Here is a 20,079-nt window from a genome sequence, read left to right on the forward strand (position 1 = left end):
GCGCTCTAATAACTGTGATCATATAAGACCTATGATGTCTATCTCCTGCATAAGGTGATAGCTGTTTGGATATAAAAGCTCCATCCCATGCATTTGCCCATGAGAAAGTTAATGCAGAAGAAAGACAGGGAAAGAAGAGAGACAAAAATAATCAGAAGCTGAAGTTGTTCCTTTAGGGTAACGGGAACCGTCATCTTGAAACAAACCATGGGTGTATGTGTCCTGGGTTCAGCTGGCATAGAGTTAATTTTTACAGGAACCTGGGAGGTGGGGGCATAGCCGGGGCAGCTAACCTGGACTAGCCAAGGAGCTATTCCATACCAAGGGACATCATGCTCAGTTTATAAATGGGGAGCGGGCCGGGGGGTGGTCTCTGTTTTCGGTGGGGGAAGTGGCAGAGCGTCTGGTCCCGGGTGGTGAGCAGTTGCACTGTGCATCACTCTTTTTGTATACTTTTTCATTAGTGCCGTTGTTGTTGTTGTTGTAATCTCTTTGTGTTTGTCCCAGTAAACCGCCTTTATCTCAACCCTCGAGGTTCCAGTTTCTTTTTTTTTCTTTTTCTCTCCTCCGTCTCCTCCCCATCCCACTGGAGGGGGGCGGAGGAGTGAGCGAGCGGCTGCGTGGTCCTTTGTTACCAGCCGGGCTGAAACCACGACAGTCCTTTTTGGCGCCCAACGTGGGGCAGAAGGGTTGAGATAACGACAGATCTGGCCAGAGCGTGTTGAAACAAATTTGCCAAACGCATTTCTTAGATAAATAGATGTTAGTCACAATGTTGTTTCATTTGTTTACATGGTGGCGTTTTGTAAGCTCTTATATGCTCTATGTATTGCCTGTAGTTGCGTATCTCATCTCTGGGAGAGTGATTGGGATTATCATTTTGCTGTACTGGGCAATGTCGACTTATGAAATGATTACATCACTGGTCATGAGGTTAAGCTGGTATCTGTATGAGGCAGTGATATCACTTCCATACTTTGGGCACCTTCTGTCGGATTTTATTGGTAATTACACCCAATCCATGGGGAAATTAGGGGGAGATACCTCCCCCCGTCCGTTCACCTCCCTTTTCTCCTTCCGACTAATTACAACAGCTTTTGAGAATTTTGAATATCCTTGGGATGCGCAAGCCAGTGTGCTGTTAGTGCTATGCCTCCTGAATATGTTTCAGGTCTTCTTTAGGGCTACAAAAAGGCTCTTTAAGAGTACCACTCAGAGATCTCCCCCCAAGCTGGATACTCATGGGTGGCACGGCATGTGGGAGGATGTGGGCAGGTATCTAGAGAACTTCTCACCGCCAGTGACTTGGAAGTTCACTCCCGAACAACTACAGAACCCTCATGAAGTGATAGAATATTTGAAAGAAAAATGCTGTGGCTATCCCAGAGACACACAACTCACTACATTGTGCTGGACCCTGGCCAGTATCTACCAAACACTGCTTGATACTAGGCAGCACCCTCAGGGAGAAAAGATGGAAAACAGGACAACAGGCACCGTGGCTACCCCAACCCCGACAACAGACACCGTGGCTGCCTCTATACCCCGACAACAAGCACCGTGGCTGCCCCTACCCCGACGACAAGCACCGTGGCTGCACCTACCACGACAACAGGTACCGTGACTACCCCTACCCCAGTGACAGACACTTCAGCTAAACCAGAGAACCAACCTGTGCCAGTATCAGTCGCCCCTGTACAGAAAAAGAAACACACAAAGAAATCAGTTCGCTTAGTGAGAGATGAAGATGAACCAGGGTCATCGCGAGAACAGGAGGTAGAGGCAGAATCTGAAATAATTACCCGATCTCTATCCATGAGTGAGTTGCGTGACATGCGAAAAGATTTTAGCCGCCACCCAGGTGAGCACATTGTTACCTGGCTGCTCCGATGCTGGGATAGCAGGGCTAGTAGTGTGGAATTAGAGGGTAAGGAAGCCAAGCAGTTGGGATCTCTGTCTAGGGAAGGGGGCATCGACAAGGCAATTGGGAGAAAAACACAAGTCCTCAGCCTCTGGAGGCGACTTCTGTTAGGTGTAAAGGAAAGATACCCCTTCAGGGATGAAGTTACATGTCACCAAGGCAAGTGGACCACCATGGAGAGAGGTATCCAGTACCTGAGAGAATTAGCCATGCTGGAGGTGATTTATAATGATCCAGAAAATGCACAGTCACCCACAGATCCAGATGAAGTCCAATGCACACAACCCATGTGGCGGAAGTTTCTACGAAGTGCACCACCAACCTATGCCAACTCATTGGCAGTAATGTCCTGGAGAGAAGGCTATGGACAAACGGTGGATGAATTGGCTGTCCAACTCCGGCAATACGAAGGGAGTCTCTCTTCCTCCCTACGGGCCTGTGTCTCAGCTGTAGAGGAGTTGTCCCGAGAGTTCCAGCAATTCAAAGTGGATCTGTCCTCCTCCTCACCTGTACAGGCCCGCATTGCAGTTATTGGGAGTAAGCGTTCCTCTGCCCAAGAGAGAGGAGAGAGAAAGTACACTCGACGGGCTAACCTGTGGTTTTACCTGCATGACCATGGAGAGGACATGAGGAAGTGGGATGGAAAACCCACTTCAGTCTTGGGTGCACGGGTACAGGAGTTGCGAGAAAAAGCAACCAGAAAAGAGAATTCTTCTTGGAAAACTGCTGTTCCAGTTTCCCGTGAGCAGTCCCCCAGACGCAGTAGATGGGCTGATCTCATTTCTGATCCCCTTGAAGGGACTTCTGATTCACGTGTGCAGAAAGTGAGTAACGGATATTCTAACCAGGATTAGAGGGGCCCTGCCTCCAGCCAGGTGGAGAAGAGGGACAACCGAGTCTACTGGACAGTGTGGATTCGATGGCCTGGCACATCAGACCCACAGGAATATAAGGCTCTAGTGGACACTGGTGCACAATGTACCCTAATGCCATCAAGTTATAAAGGGGCAGAACCCATCTGTATCTCTGGTGTGACAGGGGGATCCCAAGAGCTAACCGTATTGGAAGCTGAAATGAGTCTAACCGGGAATGAGTGGCATAAACACCCCATTGCGACTGGCCCAGAGGCCCCATGCATCCTTGGTATAGATTATCTCAGGAGGGGATATTTCAAGGACCCAAAAGGGTACCGTTGGGCCTTTGGCATAGCTGCATTGGAGACGGAGGAGATTGAACAGCTGTCTACCCTGCCGGGTCTCTCCCAAGACCCTTCGGTTGTGGGGTTGCTGAAGGTTGAAGAACAAGTGCCAATTGCTACCACGACGGTGCACTGGCGACAATATCGCACCAACCAAGACTCCCTGATCCCCATCCATAAGCTGATTTGCCAATTGGAGAGCCAAGGAGTGATCAGCAAGACTCACTCACCTTTTAATATGGCCCGTGCAGAAATCTAATGGGGAATGGCAACTAACAGTAGATTATCGTGGGCTGAATGAAGTCACGCCACCGCTGAGCGCTGCTGTGCCAGATATGTTAGAGCTTCAATATGAACTGGAATCAAAGGCAGCTAAGTGGTATGCCACAACTGACATTGCTAATGCATTTTTCTCCATTCCTTTGGCAGCGGAGTGCAGGCCTCAGTTTGCTTTCACTTGGAGGGGCGTCCAGTACACCTGGAATCGACTGCCCCAGGGGTGGAAACACAGCCCCACCATTTGTCATGGACTGATCCAGGCTGCACTAGAAAAAGGTGAAGCTCCAGAGCACCTGCAATATATTGATGACATCATCGTATGGGGCAACACGGCAGAAGAAGTTTTTGAGAAAGGGAAGAAAATAATCCAAATCCTTTTGAAGGCTGGTTTTGCCATAAAAGAAAGTAAGGTCAAGGGACCTGCGCAGGAGATCCAGTTCTTAGGAGTAAAATGGCAAGATGGGCGTCGTCAGATCCCTGTGGACGTCATCAACAAAATAGCAGCTATGTCCTCACCGACTAATAAAAAGGAAACACAGGCTTTCTTAGGTGTTGTGGGTTTTTGGAGAACGCATATTCCAAATTACAGTCAAATTGTAAGCCCTCTCTACCAAGTTACTCAGAAGAAGAACGATTTTAAATGGGGGCCTGAGCAACGACAAGCCTTTGAACAGATTAAGCAGGAGATTGTTCACGCAGTAGCTCTTGGGCCAGTCCGGACAGGACAAGATATTAAAAATATGCTCTACACTGCAGCTGGGGAGAATGGCGCTATCTGGAGCATTTGGCAGAAAGCACCTGGGGAGACCCGTGGCCGACCTCTGGGGTTTTGGAGTCGGGGATATCGAGGACCCGAGGCTCGCTATACTCCAACTGAAAAAGAGATCTTGGCAGCATATGAAGGAGTTCGAGCCGCCTCAGAAGTGGTTGGTACTGAAACACAGCTCTTCTTAGCACCCCGACTGCCAGTGCTGGGCTGGATGTTCAAAGGGAAAGTTTCCTCTACGCATCACGCGACTGACGCCACGTGGAGTAAGTGGATCGCACTGATCACACAGCGAGCTCGCGGAGGAAACCCCAGTCGCCCAGGAATGTTAGAAGTGATCACGGACTGGCCAGAAAGCAAAGATTCTGGAATGTCACCAGAGGAAGAGGTGACACAGGCTGAAGAAGCCCCGCTGTATAATAAACTGCCAGAAAATGAGAGACAATATGCCCTGTTCACTGATGGGTCCTGTCGCATTGTGGGAAAACATCGAAGGTGGAAAGCTGCTGTATGGAGTCCTACACGACTCGTCGCAGAAACTGCTGAAGGACAAGGTGAATCGAGTCAGTTTGCAGAGGTGAAAGCCATCCAGCTAGCGTTAGACGTTGCTGAAAGAGAAAAGTGGCCAGTGCTCTATCTCTATACTGACTCATGGATGGTGGCAAATGCCCTGTGGGGGTGGCTACAGCAATGGAAGCAGAGCAACTGGCAGCGCAGAGGTAAACCCATTTGGGCTGCCGCACTCTGGCAAGATATTGCGTCCCGGCTAGAGAATCTGGTTGTAAAAGTACGTCACGTAGATGCTCACGTACCCAAGGGTCGGGCCACTGAGGAACATCGAAACAACGAACAGGTGGATCAGGCCGCCAAGATTGAAGTGGCTCAGGTGGACCTGGACTGGCAACGTAGGGGTGAGCTATTTATGGCTCAGTGGGCCCACAATACCTCAGGCCATCAGGGAAGAGATGCAACATATAGATGGGCTCGAGATCGAGGGGTGGACTTGACCATGGACACTATCGCACAGGTCATCCATGAATGTAAAACATGTGCTGCAATTAAGCAAGCCAAGCGGCAAAAACCCCTGTCGCATGGAGGGCGATGGCTGAAATATAAACAGTGGGAGGCCTGGCAGATTGACTATATCACACTCCCACGAACACGCCAAGGCAAGTGCCATGTGCTTACAATGGTGGAAGCAACCACTGGATGGCTGGAAACATACCCTGTGTCCCATGCCACTGCCCAGAACACTATCCTGGGCCTTGAAGAGAAAATTTTATGGCAACACGGCACCCCAGAAAGAATCGAGTCAGACAACGGGACTCACTTCCAAAACAACCTCGTAGACACCTGGGCCAAAGAACATGGCATTGAGTGGGTGTATCACATCCCTTATCACGCACCGGCCTCCGGAAAAATTGAACGATACAATGGACTGCTGAAAACTACATTGAGAGCGATGGGGGGTGGAACTTTCAAGCATTGGGATACATATTTAACAAAAGCCACCTGATTAGTTAATACTAGAGGATCCGCCAATCGGGCTGGCCCCGCCCAACCAAGAGTTCCACATACTGTAGAAGGGGATAAAGTCCCTGTAGTGCACATGAGGAGTGTGTTAGGAAAGACAATCTGGATTAGTCCTCCCTAAAGCAGAGGCAAACCCATTCAAGGGGCTGTTTTTGCTCAAGGACCTGGGTACACCTGGTGGGTGATGCAGAAGGATGGGGAGGTTCGATGTGTACCTCAGGGAGATTTGATTTTGGGAGAGAATAGCCAGTGAATTGGGCTGTATGATATTTAACTGCTAAATAACCTGCCAATGCATGTCATTGTATCTATAGTGTCTATATGCCATATCAAGGGTATTATTGTGAGAATTATCCAAATGAGTACAGGATGGACTTTTGAAACTGAGCCAAGTACAACAGTGATAGAAATTGAACTGGCACCCAGCAATTTCCTCAAGATCAACATCTTCGACCTGTAGACCAAGGGCATGAGTTGCACCAAATGTACTAGCCACAAGTTCCAGAGGCAGCGTACAACAACCCAACATCTCACACCATCTCTCTCTTATCCTGAAGAACTGTTACAACAGATAGAGCCCCAAAATCGATGAACACATTAGAGGGATAGCCCATAGGCTAAAGGAACACCATGTGTGTGCGTGTGCGAGGTCGAGGGGTGGAGTCCATATACTTATATATATGACAAGGAAAGTAGTAGTGGTTGATTGGAAAAAAAATGTAAGATCTGGGCATGATGTAGATGGTATAGAATAAGGGGTGGATAATGTCCTGGGTTCAGCTGGGATAGAGTTAATTTTTACAGGAACCTGGGAGGTGGGGGCATAGCCGGGGCAGCTAACCTGGACTAGCCAAGGAGCTATTCCATACCAAGGGACATCATGCTCAGTTTATAAATGGGGAGCGGGCCGGGGGGTGGTCTCTGTTTTCGGTGGGGGAAGTGGCGGAGCGTCTGGTCCCGGGTGGTGAGCAGTTGCACTGTGCATCACTCTTTTTGTATACTTTTTCATTAGTGCCGTTGTTGTTGTTGTAATCTCTTTGTGTTTGTCCCAGTAAACTGCCTTTATCTCAACCCTCGAGGTTCCAGTTTCTTTTTTTTTCTTTTTCTCTCCTCCGTCTCCTCCCCATCCCACCGGAGGGGGGCGGAGGAGTGAGCGAGCGGCTGCGTGGTCCTTTGTTACTGGCTGGGCTGAAACCACGACAGTATGTAATATAAGAGCATGGTCATCCTTCACTGTCTCCTTGAAGATCTCTCTAGCCATGTAGCCTACAGGAAAGTGTTCTGCACAAGGGGTTATGTACTTTTCCCAGAAGCACAAGAACTGAGATCTCTCAGATTGATTACTCTGTTCACATCTGTATGTGCTCCCTTTTCTGCCCTCCCCATCCCATCAGCCTCCGTTTGACATTGCATCATCAGTTGCTATCATCATCAGTTTGGCATTGCCCACCACGCCCAATTCAGAGATGGCTGAGAAGCTACCTCATTGACATTGATGCCATTCCTCTCCATGTAGGCCCTGTCATTCACCTGTCCCCCTTCCATAAACTCCATCAGAAGGACACGCCTTGTTGAGAGCTCCCAATAGATCCTGGGGACCTGAAAAAGGAACAGGTGGATTAGGTCAAATGACAGGCTGTGAAAGCAAGGAGAATGCATCACACGTAACCCAGAAAAGTGAAAATCCAAGAGGCTGAAGTGAGGATTTGTTTTTTTCCTGAGCACAAGGGAGGTAAATCCATCCACCAGCTTCTTCCCCAGGACAGCAGCAATGCATGCAAGGACAACACACCAATTCAACAGCAGCAGGATCTGTCCTCATGCAACATTTCTAGCCATGCTCTACAAGATTTTGACTACCGCCCACTACCACTGACATGTGAGAGCTTTCTTACCTGCTCTGCAGCTCCTCTAGCTGGGCTGTTTAACTATTACCTATTGCAAGTTTCTGAATCATCCACTCAGCTCCTTTAGACAGGAACTGCATCTCATTTGCTACGCACAGGGCCCACTTATGCAGCTCTAAAAATGATAGGCCATCATCATAAATTGTATCTCCGCAGTGCCCCTTGGAACACAAACGCCTTCGAGCTGACAAACCATGCATACTTAGGCCATCTGCAACTAAACTGGGAGAAAAATCAAGTATCACAAATAAGGGGCTTGTCACAGAAACCCTGGGAGACCCTTAACTCTCATATTGCCAATGTGACACAGTAACAAGTCTAAAATGTCAAAGCACTTTTCATTCAATCTGCAGTAAATCAAGCTGAGTGAGGTACCAGTAAGAGGCCCGGTGTCACCAAGGGAGGCAGTGACGCAGGCATCGCTTAGTCTGGCTTCCCCTTTTCCAGCCTCTCTCTCCAGCCAAATTCTTTCCATGCTGAAGTCCCTAGTGTCAAGAGTCCTTTTGCTGAAGTTCCCTTTTGATATTCCTAACATCCCTGTGCTGACCAATCTCCCAAGCTGTCCAGATTTGCCTTTGCACGTGGGTGAAGCCACACAGGTACATTTTACCAAAGACATAAGGGAGCTCCACCCATTCCCATTACTGTGTCCCAATACAGATACACATTTTGGATCCTGTAAAGACAGCTGGCTGTGCAGCCCCCTTTCCTCACCTGCCTGACTCAGGTGTGGACTCAGGACTCGCACACTGCAAGTGTCCAGTGCCTTGAGGCAGGACAGGAAGAGGTAAGGTGTGTTGTCCATCTAGCACGACCAAAGCCAGGGGAACCAGCCAGGCCACTGTAGTTCATCATAACTCCTGAACAAGCAGCATTTGTTTTATATCCTGCTTGTAACTACTGACAGTGACTCAGTCCCTCACAAACTATCTGCCTCCCCCACTGTTTCTGTCCTAGAGAGACCATTTTCCCAATGTCACCCACTTCTACCTTACCATGTGTGTGCCACTTTAGATCAAAGACTCTTTTGCTGAGCAATTCCAATATCTCTCAGTCCCACCATTCAACACTCCTGGCATACTCTGCATGTTAACCTTGCGTAGACTTTGATGCCAGAGATCCACTATGGACAAGGGGGATTCAGTTACTCACAGCCTTCCCAGCTTATCTGGATGTCCATTCTTTGCAGTTAGATTGGTGAGAAAGCAAACCAACTCCAAAACTAACAGCTGCCCAGCCCATCTAGCTCACTGATCCCTGCTGCTTTAAATCATTTCAGAGGACACTCATTCTTGTCTCAAGATTTACAGGGGCAAGTCATGGGCTTGTAAAGCACTATCCATGCTCTTGGAGATGCCTCTCTCACAGCCAAATTCTTCAGTGATTTTTTTAATTACTCACAGATGTTTGGCTGTAATGCTAGTGCATGGAAACAATTTATCTTTGGCTTTAAAAGCTCAAACAGGTTCACAGCACAAAATCTACTTCTCAGCTTTCTACCGTGCTTAGGAAAATTAATGATACAGGAGCCCAGTTCCTCTGTTGCCTTTGGGTGATGAACACATCTCTGAATTGGCAGGTCAGATGGGAGTATCCATTATTTAGCCATCTCAAGCCATTTGTTATTGTTACACATAGTGATATCATGATAGCTCCTTAACCCAGCGAGGAGGTGATTGGCCGTCTCCATGGGGATTTACTTCACAGTATCCTAGTTACAGCTGCAACGGATACAGCTCTCCAAGGTGCATCACTTCTGATAAGTGCCCACTCAGCAAAATCATTGGCCTTTGGCCTTCTGTAGACCTGGTGGCTTCTAGCTATCTGTGTCTACGGGAAGGCCACTGCTGCCACTGCACTCCAAAAGAACTGCCCCGAACCTGGAGTCAGGTGACAAGGAATTATAGCCCTGGCATGGAGGAAGCAAGGAAAAAATGGATGCATCAGCCTGTAAAGTCTAACAAAAACTCACCTCATTTCAGACATCTGTCACTTCCATCTTGGGACTTCTGCATAAATAGGAGGTAAAAACCTCATTTTGATATGTGTATGCAGGAGGGTCGAAATGAGGGTGCATTTTTTGCTGCCTTTGTGTATATGCAAATGGAGTTACATCAGTGACTGTGCCCACAGCACTATGTGTCCTTGACCATACTTGTGTATTTCCAGAATGCACACAGTGGAGGTTTGGGCCTCTTGTATGTCAGCAAAAGATTTGTGCATGTGTGAGTTTGAAGATGTGAGCTTATTTCTTTCCAAGAAAGAGATGTACATGTCTGGTTGTATTTCACACATTTGTCAGTGACCTTAGTCAGTGTGCAGCAGGGGAGGTGGGGTAAGAGTGTCAGTGGGGAAGAGCAAAATATGGTTGCCGTTGAGTTTGTATATGAAGGTAACATGAATGCACTAGCCACGCATGTGTATGAAGGATGTATGCTCAATTCCAGAGTGAGACTGTGCTTTTTATCCGGAGGAAGGATTCATGCGAACATGCTTCCTCCTGAGATACACAGTGTCCCCAATCCTACTTGACACCATCAGCTTCAGTCTAGCTTTTCTGTTTTATGTCCATTTCTTGCCCTCAGTTGAGATAAAGCCCAGGAAAAGTGGCAAATTCATAGATCTCTGGACAAGTTCAGAAACAGTGTTTGGGAAAATGAGTAGCAGGCTCCAGAGACTGCTGGCCTCAAGCCACCACTCCTCATCCAATATATGGTGCCTACAGTAGGAAACAGACAAGGAGGAAGCATGTCTCAGAGCAGTTTCTGATCTGTATCAGCAGAGCAGCCTAGGATGAACAACACAGAGGGACTGAACTCCCTTCTCCCTCTGTATGGTTTCTCCAGGTGGTGAATGAAGTGCACAAGACACATAAAGTGAGGCTATTAATACACATACATACATAGAAATATGTGTTCCCTCACCTTCAGGAAGTCAAAGTTCTTGAGCATATGAGCAACCTTCTCAGCATTTCTGCCTTCATTGAGGAAATCCAGCTCCAAGGGCAGATTCTTCTTAGCTTCTTCCACCAGCCACATGAACTCAAAATCTGGAAAGATCTGCTTCACAACCAAGAGGAGAACCTGAGAGCAAGGAAACAGACAATCAGCTGTATCCTGGCTCCAAAGCCACACAGCTACACACAGTGCTGTTTTGATAGGATCATTTCATGTAACTTACAGACAAAAAAAACCAACCTGCACCCCAAGTGCTTGTAGGGTTCCTGCAGTATCATAACACAACACGTGCCTTGGTTGTGCAACACACATTTCAGTCTGCGTTTCACACAGGCACATCTAGGAGTTAAATGATGGCACGGACACCAAAGGGAGCCCAGCTGCCTGCTGCCTAGAAATAAGTGAACAAACCCCTGGAGAAGAGACCACATGGCCAGATCCTGCCAAGGGCATGGCCCAGGAGTGACTCTCTTCTGAGTCCTATAATTCTACAAGTCACTCTTTGGCTTCATTCAAATAGCCCACAGATAATGCAGAAGAGGAAGATCTAAAGACTTGACACCTCTATATTACTTCTTCCACTGCTGAGCAAGAATTTTGCTAGCACAGAAAATCCACTGGGCAGTTCAGAGAAGACAGTTGAGTTTGGATACAGGTAGTAGCCTACAGATTTTTAAAGTACACTTCTGGTGCGGGTGAGAGGGCAAGTTGCTCCTCAGCATCAGTCACAGCCATCCTCAGCAATGCTGAGGTGGGGTTTTCTAAGTATCATACATCCACCACCTGGCATCTTCTTCTTAAAGGGATAAGGTATTCAGCTGCACAGGGCTTTGGAAAGCCCAGCTGAAAAGTTCCTGGAAATGTTTGCTTAAAGCAACACTTAAGGGGCAAGTGATGGGCAGTCCTTCCTGAAGAAAATCAAGATTATGCAATTGGATGGAATAATCAAAGCTGCACAGTGGCCAAGCATGCTTTGTGTTCAAATGAAGGGCCAGTTTCTCAACCAGCATCACAAATTTACACAAGCTGACAATCTGGACCACATCTTAAGGAAAAGAATTCATTTGGCTTTTTAAACTACTTGAGTCATGAAACAAGAATAAAACATAAAAATGCAATCCACTTTGCTGTCTTTATCTTACTTGTTCTGTACATCCATCTGAAAACAAAAACAGACTTGTCAGTGTGTGCTCCTGGACAGTTTCCCTTTCTAGATCTCCACTGTTGAGGTGGGAATTCCTGCACTGCAGGAGAAACATTTAAAGCTCACACAGAAAGCTGCTATCATTGAAATGTATGACAAAAAATAAATTTATGAACCATCACTGCTCCTGTTCAGCTGTGTGAAAACGTTTGTTCTCCACCCCTGTCTCTACTTCTCTTATCTAAATGTCAGTTCCAAACTCAATGTTCCTTTAAAAATGTAATCACCAGGTTCCAGACACTATTGAATGATTTTTCTACTGTTATATCTAGAGGCATAAATCCTTTCAAATTTATGTCACCCAAATGAAATGTAACCAGCAATCTTCATGAACATGTACATAAACTTTATAGGGGCTGCAGGATTATTTCATTGGTGCCTGATGTGAGAAAATTCATGCATTGTTTTTTACTTTCTTTAAATGCTGGTTTTAATCAATTTGCCAACTTGACCATCAGCAGGGACATACTTAACAAGTATTTGGCCTGTCCCTTTTCTGACATCTGTCTCACATATTGTCTTGAAATAAGTATTGATATAAGAAGAGCAGTGAGGTATCTCTCTCTGGATTTATTAGATGCTGTACTGATTTTTAAAGTCTGCACTGATGCTATGAAACCTCAAGTGAATTTAGGAATTTTCCATCTAGCTTTGCCCATTCAGATTCTTTCCCATCAGTCTCTAAATAAGACCATCTCCATCAATATTTAAATCAACATCCTACCTAGCTGCAATGTCTGTCTGATTCTTAAAGGACCAGAACCTCAGTGCACATTATCTGGCTTTCAGTGCAGCCTACACAGAAATAGTCCCACACAAGAATATGATGATGCATGTAAGCCAACACTGCACAAGTGACCCTTTAAAAAAAAGACTGCATGTGCCATTTTGTGAGCTACTTTCCCATAGCTGTGTGTACACAACAGATCTCAAGGATGACAAAATAGACTGTCTATAGAGGAAGGACAAAACTAAATTGCCGAAAGGAAATACACTGCTTTAGTTTCAAGTTTCCCAGGAGGATTAGTCTGAAAACAGAAAAGACATAAATAATTCTAAAATTATTTGTTTAAATGTCTCTTACCAGTTTAACCAGCAATCACAGCAACATAGTCTGAGGGGGGAATTTTTCTGTGATACCCACTGTTAAAAGGGCAAATGTCCCAAGGTGGGTCTAGGTCTTGGCTCATTCATACACAATCCTCTTATTGCCCTGGTTTCACAGTCTTTTATTACCTGCTCATCCATCTTCCTTGACTGCTTAGTTTCTGCTGTCATGTCCTGGGCAGGAGTGAAGGATGCCGTAAGCCCCCTGACAACTGCTGTGACTGTGATGACTCACAAAAGCAAACTCATTGGGCAGACCACTGCATTCAGTCCTGGAGAGGACCTGAATCTAATCCAAATCTACAGCTGGACCCAAAACCAGTTCACAGAGTTCTCTGTTCTCAAACCAGCACTGAAACAGACATGTCCCATCTTACTGGGACGTCTTCATTGAATCAAAAAATTTCTTTCACTACAAGTTCAAAACAAATATTCAGCTGCAAACTGATGTGCTCCAGATGGAACCAGCTGTGCCTCTTTGCACACTAGCCAGGATTGTTCAAAGCAGGATGTTTTAGCTGCCTAAAGAAGCTTTAGTTATGTGCTCCTCTGAGAGGGTGCTGGCAGGACCTTTGATTCCTGATCTCCTGTGATGGAGAACTGTGTGTCATTGCATCACCAGTACCCTCTAAACACTTATCAGATCCCCTCAGCTTAATCTTCTCCTGTTTAGTCCCATAGACATACACAGAATCATAGAATTGTTTAGGTTGGAAAAGACCTTTAAGATCATCGAGTCCAACCATCAACCATGCCCACTAAACCATGTCCTGAAGTGCCTTGTCTACGCGCTTTTTGAATACCTCCAGGGATTGTGACACCACCACTTCTCTGGGCAGCCTGTTCCAATGCCTGACATGTCTGCCAATGGATGTGCACATTACTGTACTATACATACAGATACATACTTATTAGGAGAGCTAAAAGCTTAAATATTACCATTTACAGGCCTAATCCTTCCCTTCTCCTCCACCTCAGCACCACCTCCATTTCCTCTTCCATACCATACCGCTGGCATCTTTGAGTATTGCAATGCAGTGCAGTGCCACAGCTTTTCTCCAGTCCTCCCTTCAATGGGCTAGAATTAGAAGTTTGGGAGAAGCTACAGCATTGCACTGGGAACATAAGTGGTACCCACCATTCAGGAGAGGAACAGGAGACAGGCATTGTTCCTAGCTGAATCCCTCATTTGTGTGTCTGCCCATTAGGTGACTCCATATTTCAGTGTTTTTGTTTCCAGCATGAATCAGTTAAGCATTAAGGAGCTGATCAAGAAACAGAACTGAATCACAGCAACCTCAGACACTGTTGAATCCACACTGGAATTTAACTGAAGAAAAACACACTAATCATGGGGAATGATTTTTCTTTGGCCACACAGACCTGACTGCAAGGGAAACTGAGACCAGTTTAATAAATCCCTCAATAAGCACGCAGGCTGAAGAGACACTTCAGGACTCACTCTCTAGGTTTTAAATCTCATTCTGATGTCATTCATGTTTACCTGTCTTCTCCCGCTGCCCCCCTTCACTCTTACCCTCTTGTTCAGCCTCTCCATCCACGCAATCGCCTACACTGCAATCCTCACCAACTTTCTGTATTACTCCCGTAAGACAATATTTATCTCTGTGGAGGTTGCAAAGCTACAAGATGGTGGTGTTATAGTTGCTTACACCATGAGTGAATGTGGCCCCCACACATTTCAATGGCAATTGCTCTGTAAGTCAAAGTCAACAGGTAGTTTTACCTCCATGAGCAAAATATCCTTGGAGCTCTGAGCTTGGACCTTTGGGTGCTGGATTTTTACTGCCACCGTTCTCCCATCCTGCAGCACTGCCTTGTGCACCTGGGCTAGCGATGCGGCTCCCAAAGGAGTGTCCTCAAAACTCACGAAGAGCTCTTTTATCTGCAGGAGAAGAGAAAGAGACATCAGCTTGGGGTACCAGAGACTACCCTAAGGAAAGCCCTCCCCACAGGCCAGAGACAGTGTGTGCCAAAGCTGGGCACGCTCAGCTCTTTCATCCTTCCTCTGTCCCCTGCCTGAGCCTTGTCACTGCTTGGCCTCCCAGTGAAGCCTGCCAAGCACAGAGGTGCCCTGGAGATACTCTGCTTATGGAAGCCTGTAGCAGAGCCCCAGCAGTGCATTTCAGCTAGGACACGGAGTGGCCAGGTAGCATGTGAGGGACCCCTCCAGGCTGTCCTGAAAATGGGTTGGAGCAATTATGGTCAGCATCCTTGGTTGGTACTGGGTGCAGAAGCCAACAGCTGTCCCTTTGCATATATTTCTCTTGCAGATTATTTAATATCACCTACCACCCTCCCCGAAACCTGACAGTGCATATTCCCATGCATTACACCTGCGTCAGCTAGCTTACTGGATGAAAGCCAGCACATGACTGGGAGCAGTGGTAAGGTCTGGATTCAGGGCAGGGGGCCAAAAATTGCAGTTTGCACCTCTGATGACTTGGCCTGAAAACATGTCTTATGTGATGGACTTTCTCACACCTCCAATAAAAATAATCAGTGCTCTTAGCTCAGAAAAAGCACCAGGTGGGGCCAGCAAAGTGCTTTGCGGGCAGGAGAGGAAATTACTAGCAGCTCTGGCTGTGAAACTCAGGAGCAGACTATATGGACAGTTGCAGATGAAGAAGTAGATTTACTAGGGTGATGTCCAGGAAGCAAAAACCTAGACAGACATGGGTGAGGCAAGGGGACATGGGCAAAGGCCCGTCTGCTCCGCAGAACACAGCAAGCACCCTGCTAGAGACCCCCAGTGCAGCACAGGGCAGCTCAGGCCCTGGAAACTCTATTACCATGGTAGTGTGTGTCGTGGTTTAACCCCAGCCAGCAACTAAGCACCACGCAGCCGCTCACTCACTTCCCCCATCCAGTGGGATGGGGGAGGAAATCGGGAAAAAAAGTAAAACTCCTGGGTTGAGATAAGAACGGTTTAATAGAACAGAAGAGAAGAAACTAATAATGATAATGATAACACTAATAAAATGACAACAGTAGTAATAAAAGGATTGGAGTGTACAAATGATGCGCAGGGCAATAGCTCACCACCCACCGACCAACACCCCGCCAGTCCCCGAGCGGCGATTCCCCGCCCCCCCCCCCCCCCCCACCTCCCAGTTCCTAAACTAGATGGGACGTCCCATGGTATGGAATACACCGTTGGCCAGTTTGGGTCAGGTGCCTTGGTTGTGTCCTGCGCCAACTTCTTGTGCCCTGGCTGGCCATGAGAAGCTGAAAAATCCTTGACTATAGTCTAAAACACTACAGAGCAACAACTGAAAACATCAGCGTTATCAACATTCTTTGCATACTGAACTCAAAACACAGCACTGTACCAGCTACTAGGAAGACAGTTAGCTCTATCCCAGCTGAAACCAGGACAGTGTGGTATCAGCCTGGCTGACCAGCCAGGCCCATCCGTGCAGTTAATTAGCTCAGAGGGAGTGCCAACATCGTTATGTGGCTTCAGGCACGGAGCTAGTTCATGTAATGCTAGTTGAGGGTTTCTGTCCTGCTCTGTAGAGCAAGGTGCAGACAAGCTCTGAGGTATCCAGAAGTCAGCAAAAGGAACCTGTCCCACCCTTCCCGCGGGCTGGACTGATTTCAGGTGAGCAGTTAAGAAGCCTGTAATTTATGCAGTAACAAAAAAGAATGTCAGTGCATTTTTATAACCTGCTTTTTAAAAGGTAATTAAAGATGGGAGCTGCAGCGACCTAGTAATTAAATATGAATAAAGACCTTCTAAGCAAAGTCTTCATGCAAAGCATTAAATGAATATTCTTTTTGCTGACAAGGAAGAAAAATACTATACAAGGAGCAGCCTGTTCCCTCCTGCAGCTGCCAGGGAATGAGCGCCCCACACACCACTCTACCTCTTCTCTGCCAGCCCCTTCCACAGAAAACTATTGCTAGCAACAAACTGCAGCATTTGCAGCAATTAGATTCCAACAGAGACTCAGCTGCCTCCAGTAATTCACCAGGAAGGTCCATTTTATTTATTTATTTAATTCCCTTTGGTCCTGGCGGCAAAATCAATTAAGTAAAACAACTGCATTTAAAAACAACTAGTTATGCATTTTTTAATTACAGCGGGTCCATAATTCAAAGCTATTGACATTCGTGTCTCAAGAGAATCCAGTAAGGTACATTTATAGTAAGACCACATATAAATTGGATAAAATTCCATCTGCTCTGGATTTCAAAAGCTTTTAATTGCCTACATGGTCAATCCAAACATTTTCACCAGTACTGAATGAATGCAGGGGAAAAAAACAGCTGCACATATTCCCTCTGGCAGGAATAATATATACAATATTCTTGTGTGACTAAGTTTTCTAACGAAACATCATTTGAAGAAAGCTGTCTCTGGGAGTTCTTTTGGGCAGAAGGATTTCATTTAAAAACTTGTTCTTTAGGACATGAAAGCCAGGTTAGCAGTCATGTCCATTACAGCCAGCCCAGTGGCCCTGCTGCAATTCAAGGGGGAATCTGTGAGCACCCATAGGCTGCAGGCAAGGGACGGCAACGAGGCCAGAGAATTGATGGCTCCGCCAGGAGCAGAAGGGTAGAGTGTGCACATGGGGGAGGGAGCGGATCACAGCCGGGCCATTACATGAGCAGGTGTGAGGCTGAGATAAAGCAGCAGCACAATTACGGCTGGGCTCCAGGACCCCCACTTAGCAAATCACCCTCATTCATTATGACATTGTCCTTTAGCAGCTTGCTGGAGGCAGCTAGTGCCTCTGATGCAGGCTGTGTGTCCCAGACAGGCAAAAGCACCCGAGAGGCTGTATGACACAGAAGCAGAGAAGAGGCGAGCCAGGCTCCCACACTGTCTGCCGGAGAACAGGGTCCTTCGTAAGGGAAGGCGGCTGCACCCATTGTGTGCAGGCAGGGAGTTCCTGGAGCAGGCTGCAGGCTCTTACTGCTCACAAGCACCCAGCTGATAAGCACCCTTAACAAAAATTCTAACCATCATTTCCAGGATGGATAATTAGCAAGCAAAGGTCTGGGACGGTCTCGGAGCCCACTGACATGGTACCTAAGGAACTCTCCTTTCAGGCCACACCTAGTTTCAAAGGGCCTTATCAAACTGGCTGTTACCATCTGTAATCCTGGCAGGAGATGAAACAAGCATAGTTTCCAGACAGGTTTAATAAAGGTTTAAAAGAGAGAAATGGAACTTCAGGGCTGCTCTTTCAAAGGAACAGGACAGCCAGCTCCTGGTTTACAGCTGTACAGGTGACTGGTGACCCTGCATGCAGTGGTTTCCCTCACCAGCCTTCTGCACAGCCAGCTCCCAACTGGGCATCTGCTCAACCAGCAAATGAATGTGTCACTGTACTTCACTGCCTGGAAACACAGCCCCGACTGTTTAATTCTGAAGAATGAAGCTCGTTTAATTTTAAATATGCAAAATCTTTTCATGATTGTTGGTATTAGTATTCACACCTCAGGGAGCTGATAAAAAAGCTCTTACAGGATTTATCTACTTAGACACTTATTAGTATGTATTTGTGCTGAGGTTGCACCTAGAGACCATCATTAAGCCCAGAATACCATTGTGCAAGGTGCACAGCCACTGCAGTCCCTGTACAAACTCACGCTTTCCAGGAGTCCCCAGTTGTCACTTACAGGCCTCCTCACATGCTGAAGTGCCTTCCCAAAGCATACACTGCTCTGCCTGAGGTCTGTGGCACACACCGCCTGATGCCACAATGCTGAGCGTCAGAATGCCTCAGTATTTTTTGTGAATCCTGTCCTTAAACACTTAGGAAGTTACTGGAAATCAATTGGATTTAAGCTCCCAAATCCTGAGTCCTTTCTGAAAGCATTACTTTACAGGACTTGCCCAGCATGTTCTGAGAAGTCTTTGACAGAGCTGGGATTTAACCCAGATATCCCCAGTTCCAGCCTGGTCTTAATCTCCAAACCATAAATGTTAAATGTGCGTGTCTTGCTAGTTAATTTCTTTTTAAATACATGCCTCTTAATCCTAACCTTTTTATATCCATGTGCTGCAGCAAATGATCAAATATTACCCCTGGTTTCAACCTGCCCACTCCAGAGAGAGGTACGCTCCCTTCCCTCTCCAGAAAGGCTGCTAACAAGGTACCCTGGAGCAGGAGCCTAAATCATGGACTCCCTTCCTGGCCCAGCACTATGTAACATCATCCCGAGTGGGATGTGGTTGCTCTGCTCTGCCACAGTGACCACAGCAGATGAACAGTGGCCATGTGTCAGCAGTCTGTTCAGGACAAATTTAAGGTGCAGTGGGATGCAGGATCACTAACAGAAGGTGTCTCAACAGCCCAGCCCTGTTTAGCTGGCAGGCTGAACCCCTTCCAGCATGGTGCTCCAGACCCCTGTATGTGGTACAGCCAGAAAGAGGCCACTATGAGGTCTACGAAAGAATATTTTGCATTACAATTCCTATCCAGGAGGTTTCCAGCAGAGTCCAAGACAGTTTGCAAAATTCTGGTTTTCCACAACCACTTACAAAGAACTTTTTGTCAACTCTGCCAGAGCTGAACCAGTCCAGTACAGGTGGTGTCAGTGAGGAGACTTTCAAATGCTCAGCATTTCCCAGGGGAAGAGAGTCCTTCACCAAAGCATTTCAAAACTGCCTTCAAATACTTCCCAGGAATTCAAAGGACTCTTCAGCCTGGAAAGAGAGACAATGGGGAGGGAATGTCACAGAGCTCTGTAAAATCACTTCTGTCATGGAGAACGGGATTGGGAATGCTTGTTCACTCCATAGAAGAACTTGGGAGCAGCAAATTGTCGATTAGCACAAAAGATTACCAGACGGCAGGATTAAAACAAGCAAAAAGAAGTATTTTTTCCCCATACCAATGAAGCTGTGGAACTCATTGCCACAGGACGTTATGTATACCAGAACTCCAGGTAGTTTGATAAATCAATGAAGAAAATCCATCACAAGTTATTAAACACCAAGATACAATCTCTGGCCGAGGAAATCTCTAACCTTCAGATTACAGGATTCAGGAAGATCATTCCAGGTAAAGCTTAACTGTATGCCTGCCATGCTTTTAAAGCCTTTGTATCTTAGCCAACACTGGCTACAGTTAGAGGTAGAGTGGTGGGCTTCAGCTTTTAGTCTGATCTGTACAGTCATCCTTATGTCCTTTAGAAGCTCTTCCCATCAGTCCGACCAGTCTCAATAACA

At 46.7% G+C, this 20,079-nt stretch overlaps 1 protein-coding gene across 2 annotated transcripts in view; it reads right to left on the reverse strand.

Moving 5' to 3' along the window:
* ADCK1 (aarF domain containing kinase 1) overlaps window positions 1-20,079 on the reverse strand; it is a 90,716-nt gene that overhangs the window by 18,411 nt on the left and 52,226 nt on the right. For both annotated transcript variants that reach the window (XM_049825612.1, XM_049825611.1), the window contains exons 5-7: window positions 14,620-14,778; window positions 10,529-10,687; window positions 7,180-7,296 (exon numbers count right to left, since the gene is read on the reverse strand). In XM_049825612.1, the coding sequence (XP_049681569.1) occupies window positions 7,180-7,296; window positions 10,529-10,687; window positions 14,620-14,778 (435 nt within the window). The remainder of the gene's footprint in view (window positions 1-7,179; window positions 7,297-10,528; window positions 10,688-14,619; window positions 14,779-20,079) is intronic.

Source organism: Accipiter gentilis, chromosome 22 (assembly GCF_929443795.1).
Source record: "Accipiter gentilis chromosome 22, bAccGen1.1, whole genome shotgun sequence".
Lineage (NCBI taxonomy): Eukaryota > Metazoa > Chordata > Aves > Accipitriformes > Accipitridae > Astur > Astur gentilis.